Here is a 24,203-nt window from a genome sequence, read left to right as displayed (position 1 = left end):
AAATCGCCCAACATCATTACCCGACCTCACTAATGCTCTTGTGGCTGAATGGAAGCAAGTCCCCACAGCAATGTTCCAACATCTAGTGGAAAGCCTTCCCAGAAGAGTGGAGGCTGTTATGGCAGCAAAGGGGGGGCCCAACTCCATATTAATGCCCATGATTTTGGAATGAGATGTTCGACGAGCAGTCGAAGTAGTACTTTTGGTCATGTAGTGTATATCTTATTGAAGGTAACTGAGGTTTTTATCTGTATTGGATGCTTGAAATTCTAGCCGATCAATCAAAACAACTGATACGTTAGCAAATATATATTTACATTTTAGTCATTCAGCAGACACTCTTATCCAGAGCGACTTACAGTGAGTGTATACATTTTTTGTACTTTATGCTTTTTTCCAACCCACAAGCTTGTCGTTGCAAGCACCATGCTCTACCAACTGAGCCACACGGGATAGAATTTATATTTATTTTAGCACAATGACAGAATTGCATCATTTCAGTTTAGTCTAATTTAAATCAGGACAAAAGCCACATCTGTAAGTAGGTATTTATTTCAATACATATTCTAATACCTGTGTTGTGAAAATGATGTCACAAATCATTCATTACTGTAAAACGTTTCATTAGGCGGGTACATAAAGCTTTACAAAGTCATATCTTCATATATTTATTTACATCACCAGTATTCCTTACCCTCACTGACTTGTCATTCATAAAATAGCAGAAATGAAATAATGTAATTGTTCTTTGCATCATCGTTTCATTATATATTTTTCTATTGTCATAAAATATTTCCTTTATATATTTTCTTGTCTGTAAATGATCCAGAGCATCTAGGTGACATGGTTGAACATTTATCTTTTCAGAGGAAATTCAATTCCAAACCAACTATCAAATAGTATATATTTGGCAAAGCCTCCAGGCTAAAACATTGGGTTGCTGTTCTGCTGGCTACTAATATTTACATGTGGAAAAATAAGAATGATAAAATAATGATGCTATACTCCTCTTATATTGTGTTTCCTTGTAAACACAACGTTTTAAAACCAACTGTAACTGCCATCATTTATGCCCCTTTCCCCTAAAATGAGCTTAAAATGCCCCCCATTCACCAGTCCAGCTCCTCATTCACCCTCCAGGTCTTTGATTAGCAGTGGCTCCAGCTCCTTCAGGATCTCATAGAAAATATGTTTCGCTCTGCTGCCGCTTGCCCTCAGAGGTCCCATGTAGAGCTCCCTTATCTGGTCCTGGGTGGTTGTTTTGGCCAATATTGTACTGTTGCCCTCGTCAGTGATGACTCTCTTGGCCAGGAGTTTATCCAAGATGGGCTTCACCTGGCTCACTCTCTGGATCAGGTCTGTCCGGTGGAGGTCAACAAAGTGCTGGTCTGAGGTAAAGATTGGTTGCAGGACAATTGCATTTAAACGTGATGAAATTCACATTTGTAATACACAAAAAACGAAATAAAAAACATTGTCTGCAGTCTAAACATGTTATTTTTACCCCCTCAGCCCTTGCGCTAGCCACTTTCCCTCAGGGGAATCTCAGTCGAAACCAGATGCAGTTTGATTGCCATCTTAAGTGGAGGTCCAATTCACTCACTTCAGCCCTCGATTTATCTTGAGGGAGCGAGTGAACAACTTTGGTCACTTGCGGGTTTTATATGACCCACAATGCAAACTATAGTCACATGTCAAACTCTGGTGGCCGCGAAGTGTCCAATTTAATCAACAAGGCTGCATTTTTGGCATGTCAGAAAAAATATGAAGCTAGCCTGCTAAAAAATATAAATAGCCATTGATTTTAGCGTTGGCAAATTGGCTTAGTCTCATAGTGAGGAGCCTATAAAACGTAACTAGATTCATAAACATTTTTGGAATTCTGAAATGTATTGGAATAAGTTACCAAACTATAAAACTAGCTAGCCAGCTATGGGTAACTGTAGCTAGCTACCTGACAGGGGTGCTAGCTAGATACGTTAGCTTACTAGACACATTAATAGCTTTAAGTTGGTTGTTTTTAAGCTCAACTTCAAAATTTCCACCAAGGACGTTGCCTCTCCGATCATCACCCTCCCATGATTGGGTAAGGGACATTTAAGGTATACTAGGATGTGACGATGTAAAACATCATTCAAGGGCTGAGGGTTTAGGGCCGAGGGCTGTCTACTTTGAGTTTTAAACGCAGCCATGATAAATTGTGCTGAAGCTTGGATGCTACGGAAGAGTATTAGAACCAAGTGAAGAGAAAAAAAAGAAACAGCAACAGGTGGTGTTACTTGGATAATTTTTTTTGCATGATGGTACTTAAAAAATGTGGCAATATTTTGAGAATAATGTGGCAATATTTAGAGAATAATGTAGCAATATTTTGAGAATAATGTGACAATATTTCGAGAATAATATGGCAATATTTCGAGAATAATATGGCATATTTTGAGAATAATGTGGCAATATTTTGAGAATACTGTGGCAATATTTCGAGAATAATATGGTAATATTCGGCCATAAATCGAATGATCTAATACGCTCGTTCAAACAGGCGTCACTGCACACTCACACTTATAAATCTAATGATCTAATAAATCACCAAGTGTGTCCAAATATTGCCATTTTATTTTGGAAATATTGCCTTTTTATTCTCTAAATATTACCACTTTATTCACAAAATGTAATTTTGATTATATTCTCTAAATACTGCCACTATATTCTCTAAATATAGCCACTTCTTTTTAAAGTACTATCATGTAAAAAATAATAATCCAAGTAACACCAATCATTGTTTATTTTTTTAATCCATAGGACGGAGATGGGATCCAAGCCGAATGAAAAATCATTTAGTTTTGGATCTTCTAATGTTTACAGGAATATTACAACACTTACTTTGTGAATTCTGAGTGGTTTCGTGTCTGTAGTCAGCTGGGGGAAAAACACACCAAATTGAATTATTATTATTATTATTATTATTATTATTATTATTATCTTTGACTTTAACTGACATGGTGCCTGTTGAGACACTGATATTTTTCGCATAATCTTTTTCTGACCTTTTCGTATTGTATGATCCCAGACGATTACCCCCTCCACGTCACTGATAAGCTTCATCCCAAAGTCAACATCTGCATCTTCTATGAACACCTCAAAGAAGTTTGGTGTAGTGTTGTCATACCTCAGCTTCATTTTCTGTGGAGACAGTAGATGAGAGGGTGTTTCTTTTGGTAGTTTTTTTATAGGATATTAAAATTGCTATTGCTTTTTGGACTAGATTGATATTATGTGGGAGCTCAACCCATACAGGAGGTTTAACTTCAGCAGAGGGAGATGATGTTGTGAGGCTGAACCAATCCTTCATCCGAAGGGACTTCACTGGTTGCGGCTTTCTGATACTCCTGTATCCATAAGACTGCTCCTTTTTCTTCATAGCCTGAAGAAGCATAAGCCAACATTTCCTTATCAAAACCATTCACACATTACATTTTGTTGGATTTTGTGGTGTGACACTGTCAATTAATGAATATATAATATATTCTAAACCGAAAAACCGGCAACCCCAAGAAAAACTGCAGCGAGATGTTTCGACACAGCAAAACCATATCTGACTCTAATTTTATGTGTACTTTTTTACGGCACATCCACTCAGGGGGACAAAAATAAACGTTGTTTTTACAGCTTTTTCTTTAGTTTACATGTACATTTTACATATATGGCCCTTTTTTTATATACAAGTAATAAAAAGTATTTAATCAGCCACCAATTGTGCAAGTTCTCCCACTTAAAAATATGAGAGAGGCCTGTAATTTTCATCATAGGTACACATCAACTATGACAGACAAATTGAGGAAAAAAAATCCAGAAAATCACATTGTAGGATTTTTAATGAATTTATTTGCAAATTATGGTGGAAAATAAGTATTTGGTCACCTATAAACAAGCAAGATTTCTGGCTCTCACAGACCTGTAACTTCTTCTTTAAGAGGCTCCTCTGTCCTCCACTCGTTACCTGTATTAATGGCACCTGTATGAACTTGTTATCAGTATAAAAGACACCTGTCCACAACCTCAAACAGTCACACTCCAAACTCCACTATGGCCAAGACCAAAGAGCTGTCAAAGGACACCAGAAACAAAATTGTAGACCTGCACCAGGCTGGGAAGACTGAATCTGCAATAGGTAAGCAGCTTGGTTTGACGAAATCAACTGTGGGAGCAATTATTAGGAAATGGAAGACATACAAGACCACTGATAATCTCCCTCGATCTGGGGCTCCACGCAAGATCTCACCCCGTGGGGTCAAAATGATCACAAGAACGGTGAGCAAAAATCCCAGAACCACACGGGGGGACCTAGTGAATGACCTGCAGAGAGCTGGGACCAAAGTAACAAAGCCTACCATCAGTAACACACTACGCCGCCAGGGACTCAAATCCTGCAGTGCAGACGTGTCCCCCTGCTTAAGCCAGTACATGTCCAGGCTCGTCTGAAGTTTGCTAGAGTGCATTTGGATGATCCAGAAGAGGATTGGGAGAATGTCATATGGTCAGATGAAACCAAAAATATATATTTTTGGTAAAAACTCAACTCGTCGTGTTTGGAGGACAAAGAATGCTGAGTTGCGTCCAAAGAACACCATACCTACTGTGAAGCATGGGGGTGGAAACATCATGCTTTGGGGGTGTTTTTCTGCAAAGGGACCAGGACGACTGATCCGTGTAAAGGAAAGAATGAATGGGGCCATGTATCGTGAGATTTTGAGTGAAAACCTCCTTCCATCAGCAAGGGCATTGAAGATGAAACGTGGCTGGGTCTTTCAGCATGACAATGATCCCAAACACACCGCCCGGGCAACGAAGGAGTGGCTTCGTAAGAAGCATTTCAAGGTCCTGGAGTGGCCTAGCCAGTCTCCAGATCTCAACCCCATAGAAAATCGTTGGAGGGAGTTGAAAGTCTGTGTTGCCCAGCGACAGCCCCAAAACATCACTGCTCTAGAGGAGAACTGCATGGAGGAATGGGCCAAAATACCAGCAACAGTGTGTGAAAACCTTGTGAAGACTTACAGAAAACGTTTGACCTGTGTCATTGCCAACAAAGGGTATATAACAAAGTATTGAGAAACTTTTTTTATTGACCAAATACTTATTTTCCACCATCATTTGCAAATATATTCATTAAAAATCCTACAATGTGATTTTCTGGAAAAAATATTCTCATTTTGTCTGTCATAGTTGACGTGTACCTATGATGAAAATTACAGGTCTCTCTCATCTTTTTAAGTGGGAGAACTTGCACAATTGGTGGCTGACTAAATACTTTTTTCCCCCACTGTATATAGTACTTATACATGTCAGTTAGTATTTGAATTCAACCATATTATTTGTTGTAATATTTGTTCTGTCTTTTCTGGAGGGTGAAACTGGAATTGCAACCAGCTTTTTGCATGGCTTGTTTTAGAAAGGACGATATTTTGATAAATGTTACATTTTCAATTAACTGAAAGTGAGAGGTTGTAATCTGGATAAAGGGGAAAAAGCCATTTTTTAACAAGGGATGAGCCATTCTTAGTAATCTACTGGAGAACCAGTTCGGGTTTAAGTATAACTTTTGTATGACTGATTATTTTAGTGAGAGGTTTAATGCTTTAATATTTAATCATTTTAGCCCCCGAACTCATATTCATTATATAAATGAGCATGTTTTATTTTGTCTGGCTTGCCATTCCAAATAAAGTGAAATATATTTTGCTAAAATAAGTTGCATTTAAAAAAAAATCCAATATACCTAATATGGTTCACTTATAATAGTTTGGTTGTAATCGAGAGAGGTTAGAAACATTATCCAGATTGCGGATTTAAGAGGAACTTTGAGTCGTCAGAGTACAATGACACCTTTGTTTTTAATCCCCTCTATATTATTGTTAGATCTAATTTGAATAGCAAAAAACTCTGGAGCTCTGTCAGAGTGACCATCGGGTTCTTGGTCACCTTCCTGACAAAGGCCCTTCTCCCTCGATTGCTCAGTTTGGCCGGGAGGCCAGCTCCAGGAAGAGTCTTGGTGGTTCCAAACTTCTTCCATTTAAGAACGATGGAGGCCACTGTATTCTTGAGGACCTTCAATGCTGCAGAAATTATTTGGTACCCTTCCCCAGATCTGTGCCTCAACACAATCCTGTCTTGGAGCTCTACGGACAATTCCTTTGACCTCAAGGCTTGGTTTTTGCTCTGACATGCACTGTCAACTGTGGGGCCTTATATAGACAGGTGTGTGACTTTCCAAATCATGTCCAATCAATTGATCTTAAAACAGGTGGACTCCAATGAAGTTGTAGAAACATCTCAAGGATGATCAATGGAAACAGGATGCACCCGAGCTCAATTTCGAGTCTCATAGCAAAGGGTCTGAATACTTATGTAAATAAGGTATTTCTGTTTTTATTTGTAATAGATTTGGTAAAATTTCTTAAAGTACTTTGCTTCCTCTTTCAGAATATAATTTGGTGAATCATGGATGACTCCGTCATTTGTAACAAGTTTTCTGTAAATTGTTATTGGTAGCATTTCTATGTTGAAGATTGAAAAATAATTTTGAGCATTTTTTACAACTTTCCATCCAATTCGCTTGACTTCTATAATACATTATACTTGATCATTCCCGAATAAGTTCCTCCATTTATTTAATTTTTTCCTCTAAATTATTCTGTGACTCTATGGTACCGTTTTTATTGCTATCCATCTGTACTGTTATTTCTTATATTTCCTTTGTTAATGTGAACTCTTTTGAATGAAATTGTTTTTGTTTTAAAGATGAGAATGGAATTGCATGACCTCTGAAGGCACATTTAAAAGTGTCCCATACAATAAGTGGATCTGCTGTACCTATGTTACGCAGGAAAAAAGTCAGATATGATATCATTTGTCTTGGTTAAAAACAGGTTGTCATCCAATAGGCTTTGATATAATTTCCAATATCCTGGCCCACGTGGAAATTCTGTAAGAGTCATGTGGATGCCAATTATTTGATGGTCCGACTGCATTCTACCCCCATCAACACTTTTCAAAAAACTTTTGGTGCCAGCACGAAGGATACAAGTAAGTAATCAAGACGGCTAGTTTGATTAAGCCTCCTCCATGTATATCTCACTAAATCTAGATGTTTAAGCCTCCATATATCCTCTAGTTCTAATGTGTCCATGATATTTGTAATTTCCCTAAGTGCATGAGGGTGATAGCTTGTAGTGTGATTTCAATTATGATTTACAGTCCATTGAGGTACTTAAAACTGTATTATAATCTCCCACCATAATAATCTGACTCTGACCCCCACGGTTTCCAAACACCATAAGTCCACCAAATTCCCCTGCTTTTGGACAGAAAATAAACAGCTGTTTTTCCGTCTGTAGGAACCGTATTTACTCATTTTGGGTGCCGGTACTGTTTATATTTAGGTGGAGGAGATCCACAATACAATACTTTTGAGCTAATATTCTATAAGAGGAACAAGCAGTAGAACATTTGAGGTGCTGGTAGTCAGCTCCGGTGAGCTCCTGCCCAAGTGAAGCACTGAATAGGAGCTTGGCAATATCTAGACAATTATACACTATATATTAAATGTCTTATTTTTTTTATCCACTGGTATTATCTGCATTCATACCATTAAGAGATTATTTAATCACAGAGGAGAACAATAAGCTGAAATAACCTGTTCTACAGAGGAATCACAGGGGACCAGATATGCATGTAGCGTGAGGAATGCTGTCTTGGCCTGGTAGAGCAGCAAGTCACAGTGAGCTTTCACCCGAAGGCCAGTTCTCACGAGAACTCCTTTTGGAGAGAAGGATGGATGGAGGATCTTGACGTGGAAGCGGGTGACTTCATCCACTTTTACTATGGACACGCCACAGTCTTCTACATGTAGAACTCTCACTTTCTTTTTAAAGGAGGGATCATCGCCTGCAGAGGCAAAAACCGTACATTTGCATAAACATTAGGTTGACATCAACAAGGATTTAAAAAAGTAGTTTGCATCAGTTATGTTTTAGTTATAAACAATAAAACATACCGAAACAGGCAAAATGTGGCAGATGCACTTCTTCCAGTTCTCCTGAAATGATTGTGATGTCCAGTAGGGGGCCTCCTTGCTTGTACCCCAAGCTTTTCATCATTGCCCTGTGAAGCTCCCAGGAGCTGAATTGATACTTCAGATTGACATGGGTTTTACACACCCACCGGAGCCCTGATACTGTGCACTCGTAGCGCCCTGGGGGAGACATGCTAGGGACGGCATGAAAAGAAGACAGAATGGGTAAGTCATTATTTAATTGTTTATCAGCAGTTGGCCAATATAAGAATGGTTGCTTTACTTTGTTAAACTTGTCTGTAGATCCTCACTTACACTGTATTTCTTTTAAACAATTAATTAAACAAATGCAATGAAGTCAGACTGTCTTCTTTAAATAAGTGTTAGCAGGTACAGTTGAAGTCGGATGTTTACATACACCTTAGCCAAATACATTTAAACTAAATTTTTCACAATTCCTGACATTTAATCCTAGTAAAAATTACCTGTCTTAGGTCAGTTAGGTCAGTCAGGTTATTTTAAGAATGTGAAATGTCAGAATAATAGTAGAGAGAATGATTTATTTAAGCTTTTATTTATTTCATCACATTCCCAGTGGGTCAGAAGTTTACATACACTCAATTAGTATTTGGTAGCATTGCCTTTAAATTGTTTAACTTGGGTGAAACATTTTGGGTAGCCTTCCACAAGCTTCCCACAATAAGTTGGGTGAATTTTGGCCCATTCCTCCTGACAGAGCTGGTGTAACTGAGTCAGGTTTGTCGGCCTCCTTGCTCACACACGCCTTTTCAGTTCTGCCAACAAATGTTCTATAGGATTGAGGTCAGGGCTTTGTGATGGCCACTCCAATACCTTGACTTTGTTGTCCTTAAGCCATTTTGCCACAACTTTGGAAGTATGCTTGGGGTCATTGTCCATTTGGAAGACCCATTTGCGACCAAGCTTGAACTTCCTGACTGATGTCTTGAGATGTTGCTTCAATATATCCACATAATATACCTTCCTCATGATGCCATCTATTATGTGAAGTGCACCAGTTCCTCCTGCAGCAAAGCACCTCCACAGCATGATGCTGCCACCCCCGTTTTTCACGGTTGGGATGGTGTTCTTCTGCTTGCAAGATACCGCTTTTTTCCTCCAAACATAACGATGGTCATTATGGCCAAACGGTTCTATTTTTGTTTCATCAGACTAGAGGACATTTCTCCAAAAAGTACGATCTTTGTCCCCATGTGCAGTTGCAAACCGTAGTATTGCTTTTTTATGGCGGCTTTGGAGAAGTGGCTTCTTCCTTGCTGAGCAGCCTTTCAGGTTATGTCGATATAGGACTCGTTTTACTGTGGATATAGATACTTTTGTACCTGTTTCCTCCAGCACCTTCACAAGATCCTTTGCTGTTGTTCTGGGATTGATTTGCACATTTGCACCAAAGTACGTTAATCTCTAGGTGACAGCTGCGGGGTCCCATGGTGTTTATACTTGCGTACTATTGTTTGTACAGATGACCATGGTACCTTCAGGCGTTTGGAAATTGCTCCCAAGGATGAACCAGACTTGTGGAGGTCTACAATTATTTTTCTGAGGTCTTGGCTGATTTCTTTAGATTTTCCCATGATGTCAAGCAAAGAGGCACTGAGTTTGAAGGTAGGCCTTGAAATACTTCCACAGGTACACCTCCAATTGACTCAAATGATGTCAATTAGCCTATCAGAAGCTTCTAAAGCCATGACATTATTTTCTGGAATTTTCCAAGCTGTTTAAAGGCACAGTCAACTTAGTGTATGTAAACTTCAGTGAATTATAAGTGAAATAATCTGTCTGTAAACAATTGTTGTAAAAATGTCCTAACTATAGTTTGTTAACAAGACATTTGTGGAATGGTTGAAAAATGAGTTTTAATGACTCCAACCTAAGTGTATGTAAACTTCTGACTTCAACTGTACATTCCATCTAGTTATTATTATCTTAAGACAGAATTGTTGGATAACAAAACTTAAAGCTTTAATCTACTGTATATGGTGAGGGACTAATACATTCCAGGAGAGTACCTGAACATTGGGCCTTCTTCGGTGATGGCCACAGGCTCAACCTGAACCCAGTTGGTAGACTCCTGAATAAGAGAACATTGATCTCTGATTTTCACAGATACACTGAATTTATTACATAATTCTTAAACATCACAGTGTAAAGGCAGCCTGGTCTCACAGACTACATGTAACATAGTAAATGTAAATCCTGGACACTCAAATTAGTATGATATTTTACGTTTGGTGTGGTTACATGAGACATAAGTTACTTAAGGCAAAAACAAAAGGAAAGTGGCTGGTCAGGGTGGATGGGTAGGTGTTTAATATGAATGTTTAGCAACCTAAATGCATGTTCGAATCTCATCATGGACAACTTTAGAAATTTTGCTAATTAGCCTCATAAGCCAATGCATAAGCATAAGCTCTAATATGCATATGGTGTTTTGAATTAATCATCAGCTTAGAAAGCCTGTCAATTTAGTTGTGTTAGGCTTTGAAACAACATCCACAACAACCATGTTTTACACTGTTTCAACCTGCTGTTGAACTTCTTTCTTCAAATTGATCATCACAGTGAGGTGAGTTTTAAAAGTATGATAGGTGTACTGTTTTGGTGATAAGTGTTTGATGTGATTTTCGATTGCATTATGTATTGATGTCAGAGGGTTAGACCCCTGAGTAGGAGGCCATTAGGACCTGATGGTAGTTAGCAAGTTGGTTAATACCAAAGCATGTCCAGAGTGCATAAAAGGAGATTACTGTGACTCAAGGGTCACGTGGAATTTTACTGCGGTCATGACTCATGACTGTGGGTGTGGAGGTAATATGGTCACCACAACAGCCCTACTCCTAACTTTAACCTAACTCCTAACCCTGACCTTAACCTGAACCGTCACCCCTAACCCTAACCCCTAGTCTAGCTAACGTTAGCCACCTAGCTAATGTTAGCCACAACAAATTGGAATTCCTAACATATCATACGAATTGCAATTCATAACATAGGATACACATTTTTATTCGTAACATATCATATGAAATGGATGATGGACATCCACAAATTAACATACCATACAAAACGTAACATATCATACTACATGGAGGGTCTCAGGTTTATGTACAGAAGTGAAATGCTCTGAGACCAGGTTGGTAAAGGTTTTACTTTGTACTTTGAAGCCTAACTTGCCTTTACAATGTTGTCAAATCTGCTTATTCTATACCTTTATTTGCAATTTACTTAGAATGGTTTCTGATGTGAATTATATACTCTTAGAAAAAAAGGTACTAAGTAGAACCATATAGGGTTCTTTGGTTTGTCCCCATAGGGGAACCCTTTTTGGTACTAGGTAGAACCCTTTGCAGAGTGTTCTACCTAGAACCCTCTATGTAGGGTTCTTCATAGGACCCCCTGTAAATGGTTCTACCTAGAACCCTCTTTGAATGGTTCTGCCTAGAACCCTTTAATCTTTGAAGGGTTCTTCCTAGAACCCTCTATGAATGGTTCCACCGGCCTTATTAGCCTTTAAAAATAAACTCTTTATGACAATAGATTACATACTGTATATCATAAAGCCTTTATTTGAGGGCTTAGTTATACCCTAAAATGGTGGTGTTAAGAAACTCCTGGTTTACCGGCCACATCAGGCCTGCAAGTCACATTATGCTCGCTTGCAAAGTGATGGTTTACCTAGAACCCTCTAGGTAAACCATCTGAATCTAAATTAAACACTCTGAATGTGTAATTCCTATTGGAATCCAGCCAGTGAGGATATCCAACAATTATAATTTGTATCACCCGCAACCTGCATTAAGAATGACTGCCAGTGTAGAGAAGATTGAAAAATGAGACTACCTAAATAATCTAAACTGGAACAGCCATCTCAGTAATGGGTGCAATAAATCCAACTACTAACAGATTGGATTAGTTTAGAAAAATGTATGTTATTTATCTTTGTGTAGCATAAGATTAATCAACCAATCAATGTACATGCAAAAACACAAATATTAAAACAAACAATTCTGAAAATGAACCTGCAATAGAACATACTGGGAAATATGATTATGATGGGCGTGGTTTTGAATGTTATACTCTACAAAGAGTAAAAATGACAGCCACACTCAACTCTGGTTATTTGTTTACACCACTACGTCAGCTACATGTACAATTATTAAGGGAATACCAGATACAGTGCCTTGCAAAAGCATTCATCTCCCTTTGCGTTTTTCCTATTTTGTTGCATTACAACCTGTAATTCAAATGGATTTTTATTTGGATTTCATGTAATGGACATACACAAAATAGTCCAAATTGGTGAAGAAAAAAATAAATAAAAATGTGTTAAAAAAAATTATACCAAATAAATAACGGAAAAGTGGTGCGGGCATATAAATTCACCCCCCTTGCTATGAACCCCCTAAATAAGATCTGGTGCAACCAATTACCTTCAGAAGTCACATAATGAGTTAAATAAAGTCCACCTGTGCGCAATCTAAGTGTCACATGATCTCAGTATATATACACCTGTTCTGAAAGGCCCCAGAGCCTGCAACACCACTAAGCAAGGGGCAACACCAAGCAAGCGGCACCATGAAGACCAAGGAGCTCTCCAAACAGGTCAGGGACAAAGTTGTGGAGCAGTACAGATCAGGGTTGGGTTATAAACAAATATCTGAAACATTGAACATCCCACGGAGCACCATTAAATCCATTATTAAAAAAGAAAGAATATGGCACCACAACAAACCTGCCAAGAGAGGGCCGCCCACCAAAACTCACGGACCAGACAAGGAGGGCATTAATCAGAGAGGCAACAAAGAGACCAAAGATAAACCTGAACGAGCTGCAAAGCTCCATAGCGGAGATTGGAGTATCTGTCCATAGGACCACTTCAAGCCGTACACTCCACACAGATGGACTTTATGGAAGAGTGGCCAGAAAAAAGCCATTGCTTAAAGAAAGAAATAAGCATACACGTTTGGTGTTCGCCAAAAGGCATGTGGGAGACTCCCCAAACATATGGAAGAAGGTACTCTGGTCAGATGAGACTAAAATTGAGCTTTTTGGCCATCAAGAAAAACGCTATGTCTGGTGCAAACCCAACAACTCTCATCACCCCGATAACACCATCCCCACAGTGAAGCATGGTGGTGGCAGCATCATGCTGTGGGGATGTTTTTCATCGGCAGGGACTGGGAAACTGGTCAGACTTGCAGGAATGATGGATGGCACTAAATACAGGGAAACCTGTTTCAGTCTTCCAGAGATTTGAGACTGGGACGGAGGTTCACCTTCCAGCAGGACAATGACCCTAAGCATACTGCTAAAGCAACACTCAAGTGGTTTAAGGGGAAACATTTAAATGCCTTGGAATGGCCTAGTCAAAGCCCAGACCTCAATCCAATTGAGAATCTGTGGTGTGACTTAAATATTGCTGTACGCAAGCGGAACCCATCCAACTTGAAGGAGCTGGAGCAGTTTTGCCTTGAAGAATGGGCAAAAATCCCGGTGGCTAGATGTGCCAAGCTTATAGAAACATACCCCAAGAGACTTGCAGCTGTAATTGCTGCAAAAGGTGGCTCTACAAAGTATTGACTTTGGGGGGATGAATAGTTATGCACGCTCAAGTTCTGTTTTTCAGTCGTATTTCACAAGAAAAAATATTTTGCATCTTCAAAGTGGTAGACATGTTGTGTAAATCAAATGATACAAACCCCCAAAAAATCTATTTAAATTTTAGGTTGTAATGCAACAAAATAGGAAAAATGCCAAGAGGGGTGAATACTTTCGCAAGCCACTGTACAAATATTCCCATATAGGTTTACTCTCACTGATATTTTTTAACTCCTGATGTTAAAGTTTAAACACTGAGGTAAACATAAATGCCCAGGCACTATTTAAAAGAAAGAAATTACAATAAATAAGCTTATTCAGATTCTGAAGGGTGTAGAACCCTTCTTACCTTGCAATGAATCCTTCTTGCCTTCAAAAAACATAATCAAAGAACCCTTTCTTCTAAAAATGTTTCTTAGCATGTTAAAGGTTCTAGGTAGAACCATTTGCCTAACAAAGAACCATTGTCTCCCAAAAATGGTTCTTCAGATAAAAATGGTTGTTGGTAGAACCCTATCCCTCCGCAAAGAACCATTTTATAATCCTTTTTTCCAGTGCTTAACAGGATCCGGCACCTTTCAGTTTTGGACTGTTTCGTTCCGGAACCCATTTGCCAGGATCCGGTACCTCTGGTGGCATGAACAATTATTTTCACTGTTTGCAATGTCAAAATTCTAATTCAGAATACTACACCAGATGTAGGCCTATACTTTTGTCACAGAGGATCAATAGCTTATTTAAAATGAATAGCCTAGCTGTGGATTGTGTGTAGCCAAATCACAAGGCATGCCTACAGTTGGGAAGCTTAGCAAATCTGTCAGTGAACAGCATGTAGCCAAAACAGGCATTTCGCAATATTTCAATAATACTGAACAAAAATCTAAATGCAACATGTAAAGTGTCCATATCATGTTTCATGAGCTGAAATAAAAGATCCCAGAAATGTTCCATACACACAGAAAGCTAATTTCCCTAAAACTTAGTGCACAAATGTGTTTATAACCCTGTTAGTGAGAATTTCTCCAAGACAATCCATCCACCTGACAAGTGTGGCATATCAAGAAGCTGATTAAACAGCATGATCATTACACAGGGGCACTTTGTGCTGGCGACAATAAAAGGCCACTCTAAAATGTTCAGTTTTGAGATCCTGAGGCCTATTGTCGTGCCATTCATCCGCCTCCATAAAACTCATGTTTCAGCATGATATTGCACTACCCCATGTCGCAAGGATCTGTACACAATTCCTGGAAGCTGAAAATGTCCCAGTTCTTCCATGGCCTACATACTCACCAGACATGTCACACATTGAGCATGTTTGGGATGCTCTGGATTGACGTGTTCGATAGCGTATTCCAGTTCCCGCCAATACCCAGCAAATTCACACAGCCATTGAAGAGAAGTGGGACAACATTCCACAGGCCACAATCAACAGCCTGATCAACTCTATGCAAAGGAGATGTGTTGCGCTGCATGAGGCAGATGGTGGTCACACCAGATACTGACTGGTTTTCTGATCCACAACCACACCTTTTTTTAAGGTCTCTGTCACCAACAGATTCATATCTGTATTCAATCATGTGAAATCCATAGATTAGGGCATAATGAATATATTTAAATTGACTGATTTTCTTATACGAACTGTAACTCAGTAAAACCTTTGAAATTGTTGCATGTTGCATTTATATTTTTGTTCAGTATACAATCGCGTGAAAGAACAGTTTGGAAAGCAAATGATTCTACTGAAAAGAGAAGACTAATCTGACTGTAGGCTACAAAATATGTTATCAACTTCCAAATAGGCCTATTGAACAAACAGCATTGTTTTACAAAGTAAAACAACAAAGAGATGGCTTAAAGCATGAGTGCATCGGCCATCGCAGGTGAGTGAACTGTGCATCATTGGGTGAGTGAGTGAAACTGGAAAGCTTTTTTAGGATTATAATTTCCTCCTTATATTGTACAATATGTGTGTCTCCACACACCTAGGCCCAAGCTATTGATGGATTCAAGACAAGGTCGTATTTATTGATCTCAGATTCTCAGTTTGTAATTGTCAAAGCAGCCTGTCATTTCGATCATTTGTGAGGTATTAAAAAATATTTTGCTCAAGTCTCCAGTCATCTAAAATGATGTAAAATTGAATTAAATGCATTTATAAAAGGTCAAATGTTTCCTGAACCCTAGGATTCACATTTTTGGGCACGTGTGTGCAAATTCTATAACCAGCTTTACTACTGTATGCCAGCACGCAAAAATGATAATTTATGCAATCCTTTATTATGAAGGTGACATTAATTTTTTTCATGGGTTCTGGTACCTGAGAGCACCCCAGGTCACCCCCCTCTCGTGCTCACATTTTGTTCAGGCACCTCCCAATTTACAAATTAAGCACTGCTTTTTTCTAAGAGTGCAGCTGTCAGCTGTGAAACTGGAGCGAGATGTAGGATTTCCCCAACAAATTATATTCATGAATACAGAGCACAGACAACATACGGTAGGTGGTGGTAAAGAAGTTGCATTTGTCATACACTTATATACTACTATTGTACACTATGAATACTGTAACAAACATTAACTCACCATCACATTGGCACATGTTGTGCAACTTCTCACAGCCCCTGGGGACAGACACATCAATCAGAAAATCAACCACCCCAAGCACTAACCTCAGTGATAATACAGTGGTCTAAATGTACTGGTACACAAAGTATTTTCAACTCAATTATATCACAAATATCATAACAATGATATTTAGTGCTAATAATGATCTCCATGAGATGAGTCACAAATGCTCCCAGCGTCACTGTTTCCCCTGTGTAAATTGGTGGGTTTGGAAGTCACTGTATTGTGGATAACTTAGCACATGAACATATAATTTACTTAAATGAACATGAGTGATAGAATATAGAGATGAAAATGAGAAAATGAGGATTAGAACTGTCTTACCTTCTTTGATCGATTTGATGTCAGGTACTTTCAACATTTTACGAGGCTCCCCCCCTGTCATCATGTCTGAAGGGAATAAATGTCCGTGATGGGATGGGTACTGTATGCCATAGGCCACAGGACCTCTAATGGTGAAGCCTAGGTAAAAACAGACGTCTCCGGACTTCCAAATTTTGCTTCGTTGGTCGGCACAAACTTTAATCTCCTTGCCGTCAACACACGCAAACACCCTGTGCTGTCTAACCACTCCATTGACTGGAAGAAGAAGATGCTGGACAATGGTTTCTCTCCACACCTCACCACTGCTCCACTTTTGATCTATAGAGTCTGGCAATGCCATTGGATTCTCCCTTGCCAATAGCTTGTCTATTTTTGATCTATGAACCAGTCTGCTCAAACCCTCACCCTTTCCCAGGAAAATAAGGGGGCGAAGGTACCTTGAGCGAAGATGCTTCTTGTATGTGTTTTCGTAGGACTCTTGCATCTCTAGAACACATTTGTTGAGGTCAACATTGAGTCCCATTTTCTTATGCTCCTCGGGCCAAAACAGCAAAAGGACTAAGAAGTAAAACTCTGGGGTTTGGTTACCGAAATTGGTCAATAGATGTCTTTCCAGAATACGTCTTAGGATTGGCAAAGGGGTAAGCACTGGAGATGCTGCTTCCACTTTGCTTAAGATGATGTTGGCAAGGATGAAGTTTTGGGCAGCTTTGTTGTCACCATCTTTCTTTTTTTCCCATTCTTTTTTTATTTCCTCCCACAATATTGTTATTCGGCGCAAGTGAGTTTTATCATAGCCCTTATCAAGACAGGAAAGCAGTCCAGGGAAGGCAATGGCCATTTCTTCTTTGAGTTTCTGGAGGGGTATACCTATTGCAAACTCTGAGTGTATAGGTGTGCATGTCCCCACATATTTGCGGTAGCAGTTCTTGACATCAGTCCAAAAGTAAGGCGGTTCATTTTTCTCTATGCTGGGTTTGGAGTAAGTCAGGTAACCATCAAAAAACTCACATTTCCTCTCCACCTCATCCCTGAGGCTGCTGATGAGTGACTGGTACTTGAAGAGCTTTTTTTGTCCAGTTGATATGAAGAAGGAGTCAGCTGATATTTCCATGGTAAGAACCTTTTGCCAGTGTTTGTCAAGAGAGACAAGCGAGTCAAAAACAATGTTGGCAACCTGTAGATAACCAAATAGTCCTCTGTTGTTAAAGATGCTTGACAGTTTGGTCATACCATCGTCTTGCATGTCTGCTCCCTGCTCATTTTCAGCAGCCCTTTCCTCATCTTTGAAAGCCTCAAAGGCCTTTTTTGACAGTTGCAAAATGTCTTGTGCAGAGATGGAACCCTGCTCTTCAGGATCCTTGAAGGAACCCTGCTCTTTAGGGACCCTGATGGAACCCTGCTCTACTTCGATCCTGCTCTTCAACTGGTTCTTGTAGACTTGCCCCAGTGTGTCAGCAACAAATGAACTCTTAGGATCTCTGTCTTTCGCTATCTTTGCCCACTTCACCGCTTTAAAATAGTCTCTTTTCTCAATGTAAAAAAAACGAGCAAGATTTTGAGGAAAAAATGGGTTTTGCATGAATTTCTCTGAAGCTAAACGTAAAACAGATACACAATTGCTTTTGGATTCTTTGCCTTCAATATCTTGAATCAACCTGGAAAACTTGTCTTTCCTCTCATCTCCCATTTCCCTTTTTGTTAGCATGTCTTGAACTAAAAATTGTTGCACATCTTCTCTACAAAATTCTGACAGAAAGTTCCTTGCTGTATCACTCCTGGTCACACCTGCCGTAGCGAGTACCTTAACACACTGCTGTGCAATCAGTGGGTGAGCCATGCGGACATGTTTGTCTTGTCCCTGTCGTGCAGGGAATGTCACTATCAGATGAGTGAAAGGCTCCATTCGCTGCTCAAAGGAAGGACCTTTGTAAATGGGATCTGGAGGTCCAAGGAATGCCTGACATTGAGATTGCAGAAGGTGGGAGCCAGGGACGTAGGCATTCACCAGTGATAAGAATGCAAGAAGCTGGGAATTTTTAGGTCTTCTATTTTTCCTAACATCTCCTAAAAGGGCACATGTTTTACTAACATAATCTCCACGAAAATTTTCTCGTATTATGTTAAAGCCATGAAACAGTTTGTGTTCATTGCTGTATCTTCGGCTGATCTCAATCTGTTTCTCCTCAAACTGTTGTTTCTCTGCTTCAGAAAGTTCCGTCCTGAGAATAACATGTCTTGAGTTGTTTTGGTCCTCTTGTTTGATAACTGCCTTACGTACACAGTTTAGAATGATGACCACAGGCATGTGGGTCGTGATGTTTCTCTCTGCAATCTCTTTCATGATGGCATCCTGCAGATTCTCCAGAATACGCTCATCTTCCAGCATTAAGAGCACAGTGTTCTGGTTGCGTTGACTGCCTGCAGTGAAAAGGTGAATCACCTGCTTGGCGATAGCGGTGATGTCTGAGGTAGGGCCTGTTAGAACAGCACATCTGAGTGTTTTCCTCATATCCCAGAGCACCTGCTTGGCCAGAGTGGTTCCCCCGCTGCCTGGCTGATGCAGCAGCTTGATGGTAGAAGTGAGGTCTCCCTTACGCCGTTTCTGAATATTTTTTATCAGCTCACTGTAACCGTCTCTTTTGATAAAGGGGGTTGTTTTATCAACTGATGTTGCCCTTTCATCCCAGTAGAAGTTAAGCCATTGAGGTGGGGCTCCTCTGTAAAAATCTGCCTCTGTCTTCTTCGCTACTGCTGAGTCTATGTCCTCTTCTTCAAATTCATTTGCGTACAAAACATCCAGAAGTGAAATGGAATCCCTGATTTCACTTCCAACATACATTTCACGACCCCTGGCATTGGACAGTGATGAACCCTTATTGTTTGCCATGTTTATTGTCTCCCGTCCCAAGCTGAACCAGTTTTCTGAATATTAGTTGTTCTTCATGTGGTGGCATGGACTCTGAGAAAGGAGGCAATAATGTTTCAGTAAGAATGTCGAAGGGCATTAACAGTTATAAACAGAAGGCTGTATACAGTATATCTTTGACTTTGTTGGATTTATCTACTGACAATGCATGCCGCTGATAATTGCAGACTGTGTGTGTTTTGCTTCTTGTTGCTACCCTCTCTGATACAGTTTTTTTTTCAAAAACTTTGTAGCAATTTTCACAAGTACAGTGCCTTCAGAAAGTATTCATACACCTGGACTTATTCCACGTTACTGCCTATTTTCAAAATAGATTAAATAGATTTTTCCGCCTCACCCAACATGTTTTCAGAAATGGTTGCAAATTAATTGAAAATGAATTACAGAAATATCTCATTTACGTAAGTATGCACACCACTAAATCAATACTTTGTAGAAGCACCTTTGGCAGTGATTAGAGCTGTGAGTCTTTCTGGTAAGTCTCTAAGACCTTTCCACACCTGGGTTATGCAATATTTGCCCATTATTCTTTTCAAAATTCTTCAAGCTCTGTCAAATTGGTTGTTGGTCATTGCTAAACAACCATTTTAGGATTTTGCCTGTGCTTAGCTCCATTCCGTTTCTTTTTTATGCTGAAAAACTCCCCAGTCCTTAACGATTACAAGCATAACCATAACATGATGCAGCCACCACTATGCTAGAAAATATGGAGAGTGGTACTCAGTAATGTGTTGTATTGGATTTGCCCCAAACATAGCGCTTTGTATTCAGGACAAAAAAGTTAATTGCTTTACCACATTTGTTGCGATTGCGTCATCTGTGGATCTGTTGGGGCGGTATGCAAATTGGAATTGGTCTAGGTTTTCTGGGATGATGGTGTTGATGTGAGTCATGACTAGGTCCTCTGTAGCTCAGCTGGTAGAGCACGGCGCTTGTAACGCTAAGGTAGTGGGTTCAATCCCCGGGACCACCCATACACAACAAAAAAAAAATTATGCACGCATGACTGTAAGTCGCTTTGGATAAAAGTGTCTGCTAAATGGCATATTATTGTATTACTTTAGTGCCTTGTTGCAAACAGGATGCATGTTTTGGAACATTTGTATTCTGTACAGGCTTCCTTATTTTCACTCTGTCAATTAGGTTGTATTGTGGAGTAACTACAATGTTGTTGATCCATCTTCAGTTTTCTCCTATCACAGCCATTGACCTCTGTAACTGTTTTAAAGTCACCAATCCCTGAGCGGTTTCCTTCCTCTCCGGCAACTAAGTTAGGAAGGATGCCTGTATCTTTGTAGTAACAGGGTGTATTGATACCCCATTCAATGTGTAATTAATAACTTAACCATGCTCAAAGGGATATTCAATGCATGCTTTTTTCTTCTTCTACCCATCTACCAATAGAAGCCCTTGTTTGCGAGGCATAGGAAAACCTCCATGTTTTTTTGTAGTTGAATCTGTGTTTGAAATTCACTGCTCGACCTTACAGATAATTGTATGTGTGGGGTACAGAGATGAGATAGTCATTCAAAAATAATGTTAAACACTATTATTGCACACAGAGTTAGTTCATGCAACTTACAGTGCATTCGGAAAGTATTCAGACCCCTTCACTTTTTCCACATTCTGTTACGTTAAAGCTTTATTCTAAAAGGGATTAAATTGTTTTTTTTCCCCTCATCAATCTACACACAATACCCCATAATGACAAAGCAAGGACAGGTTTTTAGAAATGTTTGCAAATATATATACATATATATATAACAAATGTCACATTTACATAAGTATTCAGACCCTTTACTCAGTACTTTGTTGAAGCACCTTTGGCAGCGATTAGAGCTGTGAGTCTTTCTGGTAAATCTCTAAGACCTTTCCACACCTGGATTATGCAACATTTGCCCATTATTCTTTTCAAAATTCTTCAAGCTCTGACAAAATTGGTTGTTGGTCATTGCTAGACAACCATTTTAGGATTTGGCCTGTGCTTAGCTCCATTCCGTTAATTTTTTATGCTGAAAAACTCCCCAGTCCCTAACGATTACAAGCATACCCATTACATGATGCAGCCACCACTATGCTAGAAAATATGGAGAGTGGTACTCAGTAATGTGTTGTATTGGATTTGCCTTTTGGCAAACTCCAAGCGGGCTGTCATCTGCCTTTAACTGAGGAGTGGCTTCCATCTGGCCACTCTACCATAAAGGCCTGATTGGTGGAGTGCTGCAGAGATGGTTGTCCTTCTGGAAGATTCTCCCATCTCCACAGAGGAACTCTGGAGCTCTGTCAGAGTGTCCATCGGGTTCTTGGTCACCTCCCTGACCAAGGCCCTTCTCCCCCAATTGCTCAGTTTGGCCGGGCGGCCAGTTCTAGGAAGAGTCTTGGAGGTTCCAAACTTCTTCCACTTAAGTATGATGGAGGCCACTTGGGGACCTTCAATGCTGCAGATATTTTTGGGTACCCTTCCCCAAATCTTTTCCTCGACACAATCCTGTCTCGGAGCTCTACTGACAATTCCTTCAACCTCATGGCTTGGTTTTTGCTCTGACATGCACTGTCAACTGTGGGATCTTATATAGACAAGTGTGTGCCTTTCCAAATCATGTCCAATCAATTGAATTTACCACAAGTGGACTCCAATCAAGTTGTAGAAACATCTCAAGGATGATCAATGGAAACGGGATGCAACTGAGCTCAATTTCGAGTCTCATAGCAAAGGGTCTGAATACTTATGTAAATAAGATATTTCAGTTTTGTTTTTTGTTAGCAAACATTTCCAAAAACCTGTCTTCGCTTTGACATTATGGGGTATTGTGTGTAGATTGATGAGGACATTTTTTATTTAATCCATTTTAGAATAAGGCTGTAATGTAACAAAATGTGGAAAAGTAAAGGGTTCTGAATAGAGCAACAATAAAATAACAATAACGAGGCTATATACAGGGGGTACCGGTACCGATTCAATATGTGGGGGTAAAGGTTAGTCGAGGTAATTGTGGTAATATGTACATGTAGGAAGGGGTAAAGTGACTATGCATAGATAATAGATAATAAACAGCGAGGAGCAGCAGGGTAAAAAGTCCATATAGTCATTTGATTAGCTGTTCAGCAGTCTTATGGCTTGGGGGTAGAAGCTGTTAAGAAGCCTTTTGGACCTAGACTTGGCGCTCTAGTAACGGTTGCCGTGAGGTAGCAGAGAGAACAGTCTATGACTAGGTTGGCTGGAGTCTTTGGCAATTTTTAGGGCCTTCCACTGACACAGCCTGGTATAGAGGTTGTGGATGGCAGGAAGCTTGGCCCCAGTGATGTCCTGGGCCGTACGCACTACCCTCTGTAGCGACTTGCGGTCGGAGGCCGAGCAGTTGCCATACCAGGCGGTGATGCAACCAGTCAGGATGCTCTCGATGGTGCAGCTGTATAACTTTTTGAGGATCTGAGGACCCATGCCAAATCTTTTCAGTCTTCTGAGGGGGAATAGGTGTTGTCGTGCCCTCTTCACAACTGTCTTAGTGTGTTTGGACCATGATAGTTTGTTGGTGATGTGGATACCAAAGAACTTGAAGCTCTCAACCTGCTCCACTACAGCCCAATCGATGAGAATAGGGGCGTTTTCGGGCCTTCTTTTCTTTTCTTCTTCCAGGTCTCTGACCCCCTCCCTATAGGCTGTCTCATCATTGTCGGTGATCAGGCCTACCACCGCCTTGTCGTCGGCAAACTTAATGATGGTGTTGGTGTCGTGCTTGGCCACGCAGTCATGGGTGAACAGGGAGTACCAGAAGGGACTAAGCACGCACCCCTGAGGGGCCCCCGTGTTGAGGATCAGTGTGCTAGATGTGTTGTTGCCAGGATCCAGTTGCAGAGGGAAGTGTTTAGTCCCAGGATCCTTAGCTTAGTGATGAGCTTTGAGGGCACTATGGTGTTGAACGCTGAGCTGTAGTCAATGAACAGCATTCTCACGTAGGTGTTCCTTTTGTCCAGGGGGGAAAGGGCAGTGTTGAGTGCAATAGCGATTGCGTCATCTGTGGATCTGTTGGGGCGGTATGCAAATTGGAATTGGTCTAGGTTTTCTGGGATGATGGTGTTGATGTGAGTCATGACTAGGGCTGTGGCGGTCAAGAAATTTCGTCAGTCAGTGAGTGATTGTCAAGCAAATCGGTCTCACGGTAATTGACAATTAACATTAACAAATGTAGCATCTCCTGGCTTCCACACATAGCCTACAAGTCATTTTAAAAAGTATAATAAATCCATGTAATATAGCCCACACATTCACAATAAATCCATTATTTATTTTAGACAGGTCTAAAGAAGCATGATATGAAGAAAATGTAGTCTATTTCAGAAGAAAAGAATAGCATACACTGAGTTGTCCTTATGTTAGGTCCTGATGTGGCTATGCCAAATGGCTGTGGGCTACCCTAGTTCATTTAGCAGACAAGATTTGCTTATAATTCCGTCACATTATTTTATATTATTTCATAGTATGAAGAATACAATTCAACAAAGTTGAATAAAATATAAATATTTTCTCCAAACAATTTGAGGAAGTGCGCACATGCGGCTATTCTGTGTTGAGCGGTTAACAAAGAAATCGGTACTCCTATATGCTTAATTTAGAGTATT

At 39.9% G+C, this 24,203-nt stretch overlaps 1 protein-coding gene across 1 annotated transcript in view; it reads right to left on the bottom strand.

Annotated features, from left to right (window-relative positions):
* Positions 1 to 812: 812 nt before the first annotated feature.
* Positions 813 to 24,203, bottom strand: part of LOC311113023 (sterile alpha motif domain-containing protein 9-like) — a 34,333-nt gene continuing 10,942 nt past the window's right edge. Inside the window, exons 2-10 of the mRNA XM_084156146.1 lie at positions 16,655 to 19,616; positions 16,289 to 16,326; positions 10,120 to 10,181; positions 8,054 to 8,265; positions 7,694 to 7,944; positions 3,296 to 3,424; positions 3,048 to 3,183; positions 2,884 to 2,919; positions 813 to 1,388 (exon numbers count right to left, since the gene is read on the bottom strand). Of these exons, the coding sequence (XP_084012272.1) occupies positions 1,126 to 1,388; positions 2,884 to 2,919; positions 3,048 to 3,183; positions 3,296 to 3,424; positions 7,694 to 7,944; positions 8,054 to 8,265; positions 10,120 to 10,181; positions 16,289 to 16,326; positions 16,655 to 19,544 (4,017 nt within the window). The 5' untranslated portion in view covers positions 19,545 to 19,616 and the 3' untranslated portion in view covers positions 813 to 1,125. The remainder of the gene's footprint in view (positions 1,389 to 2,883; positions 2,920 to 3,047; positions 3,184 to 3,295; positions 3,425 to 7,693; positions 7,945 to 8,053; positions 8,266 to 10,119; positions 10,182 to 16,288; positions 16,327 to 16,654; positions 19,617 to 24,203) is intronic.

Source organism: Coregonus lavaretus (assembly GCF_964263955.1).
Source record: "Coregonus lavaretus genome assembly, chromosome: 39".
Lineage (NCBI taxonomy): Eukaryota > Metazoa > Chordata > Actinopteri > Salmoniformes > Salmonidae > Coregonus > Coregonus lavaretus.
This window is presented reverse-complemented; position numbering and strand designations above follow the sequence as displayed.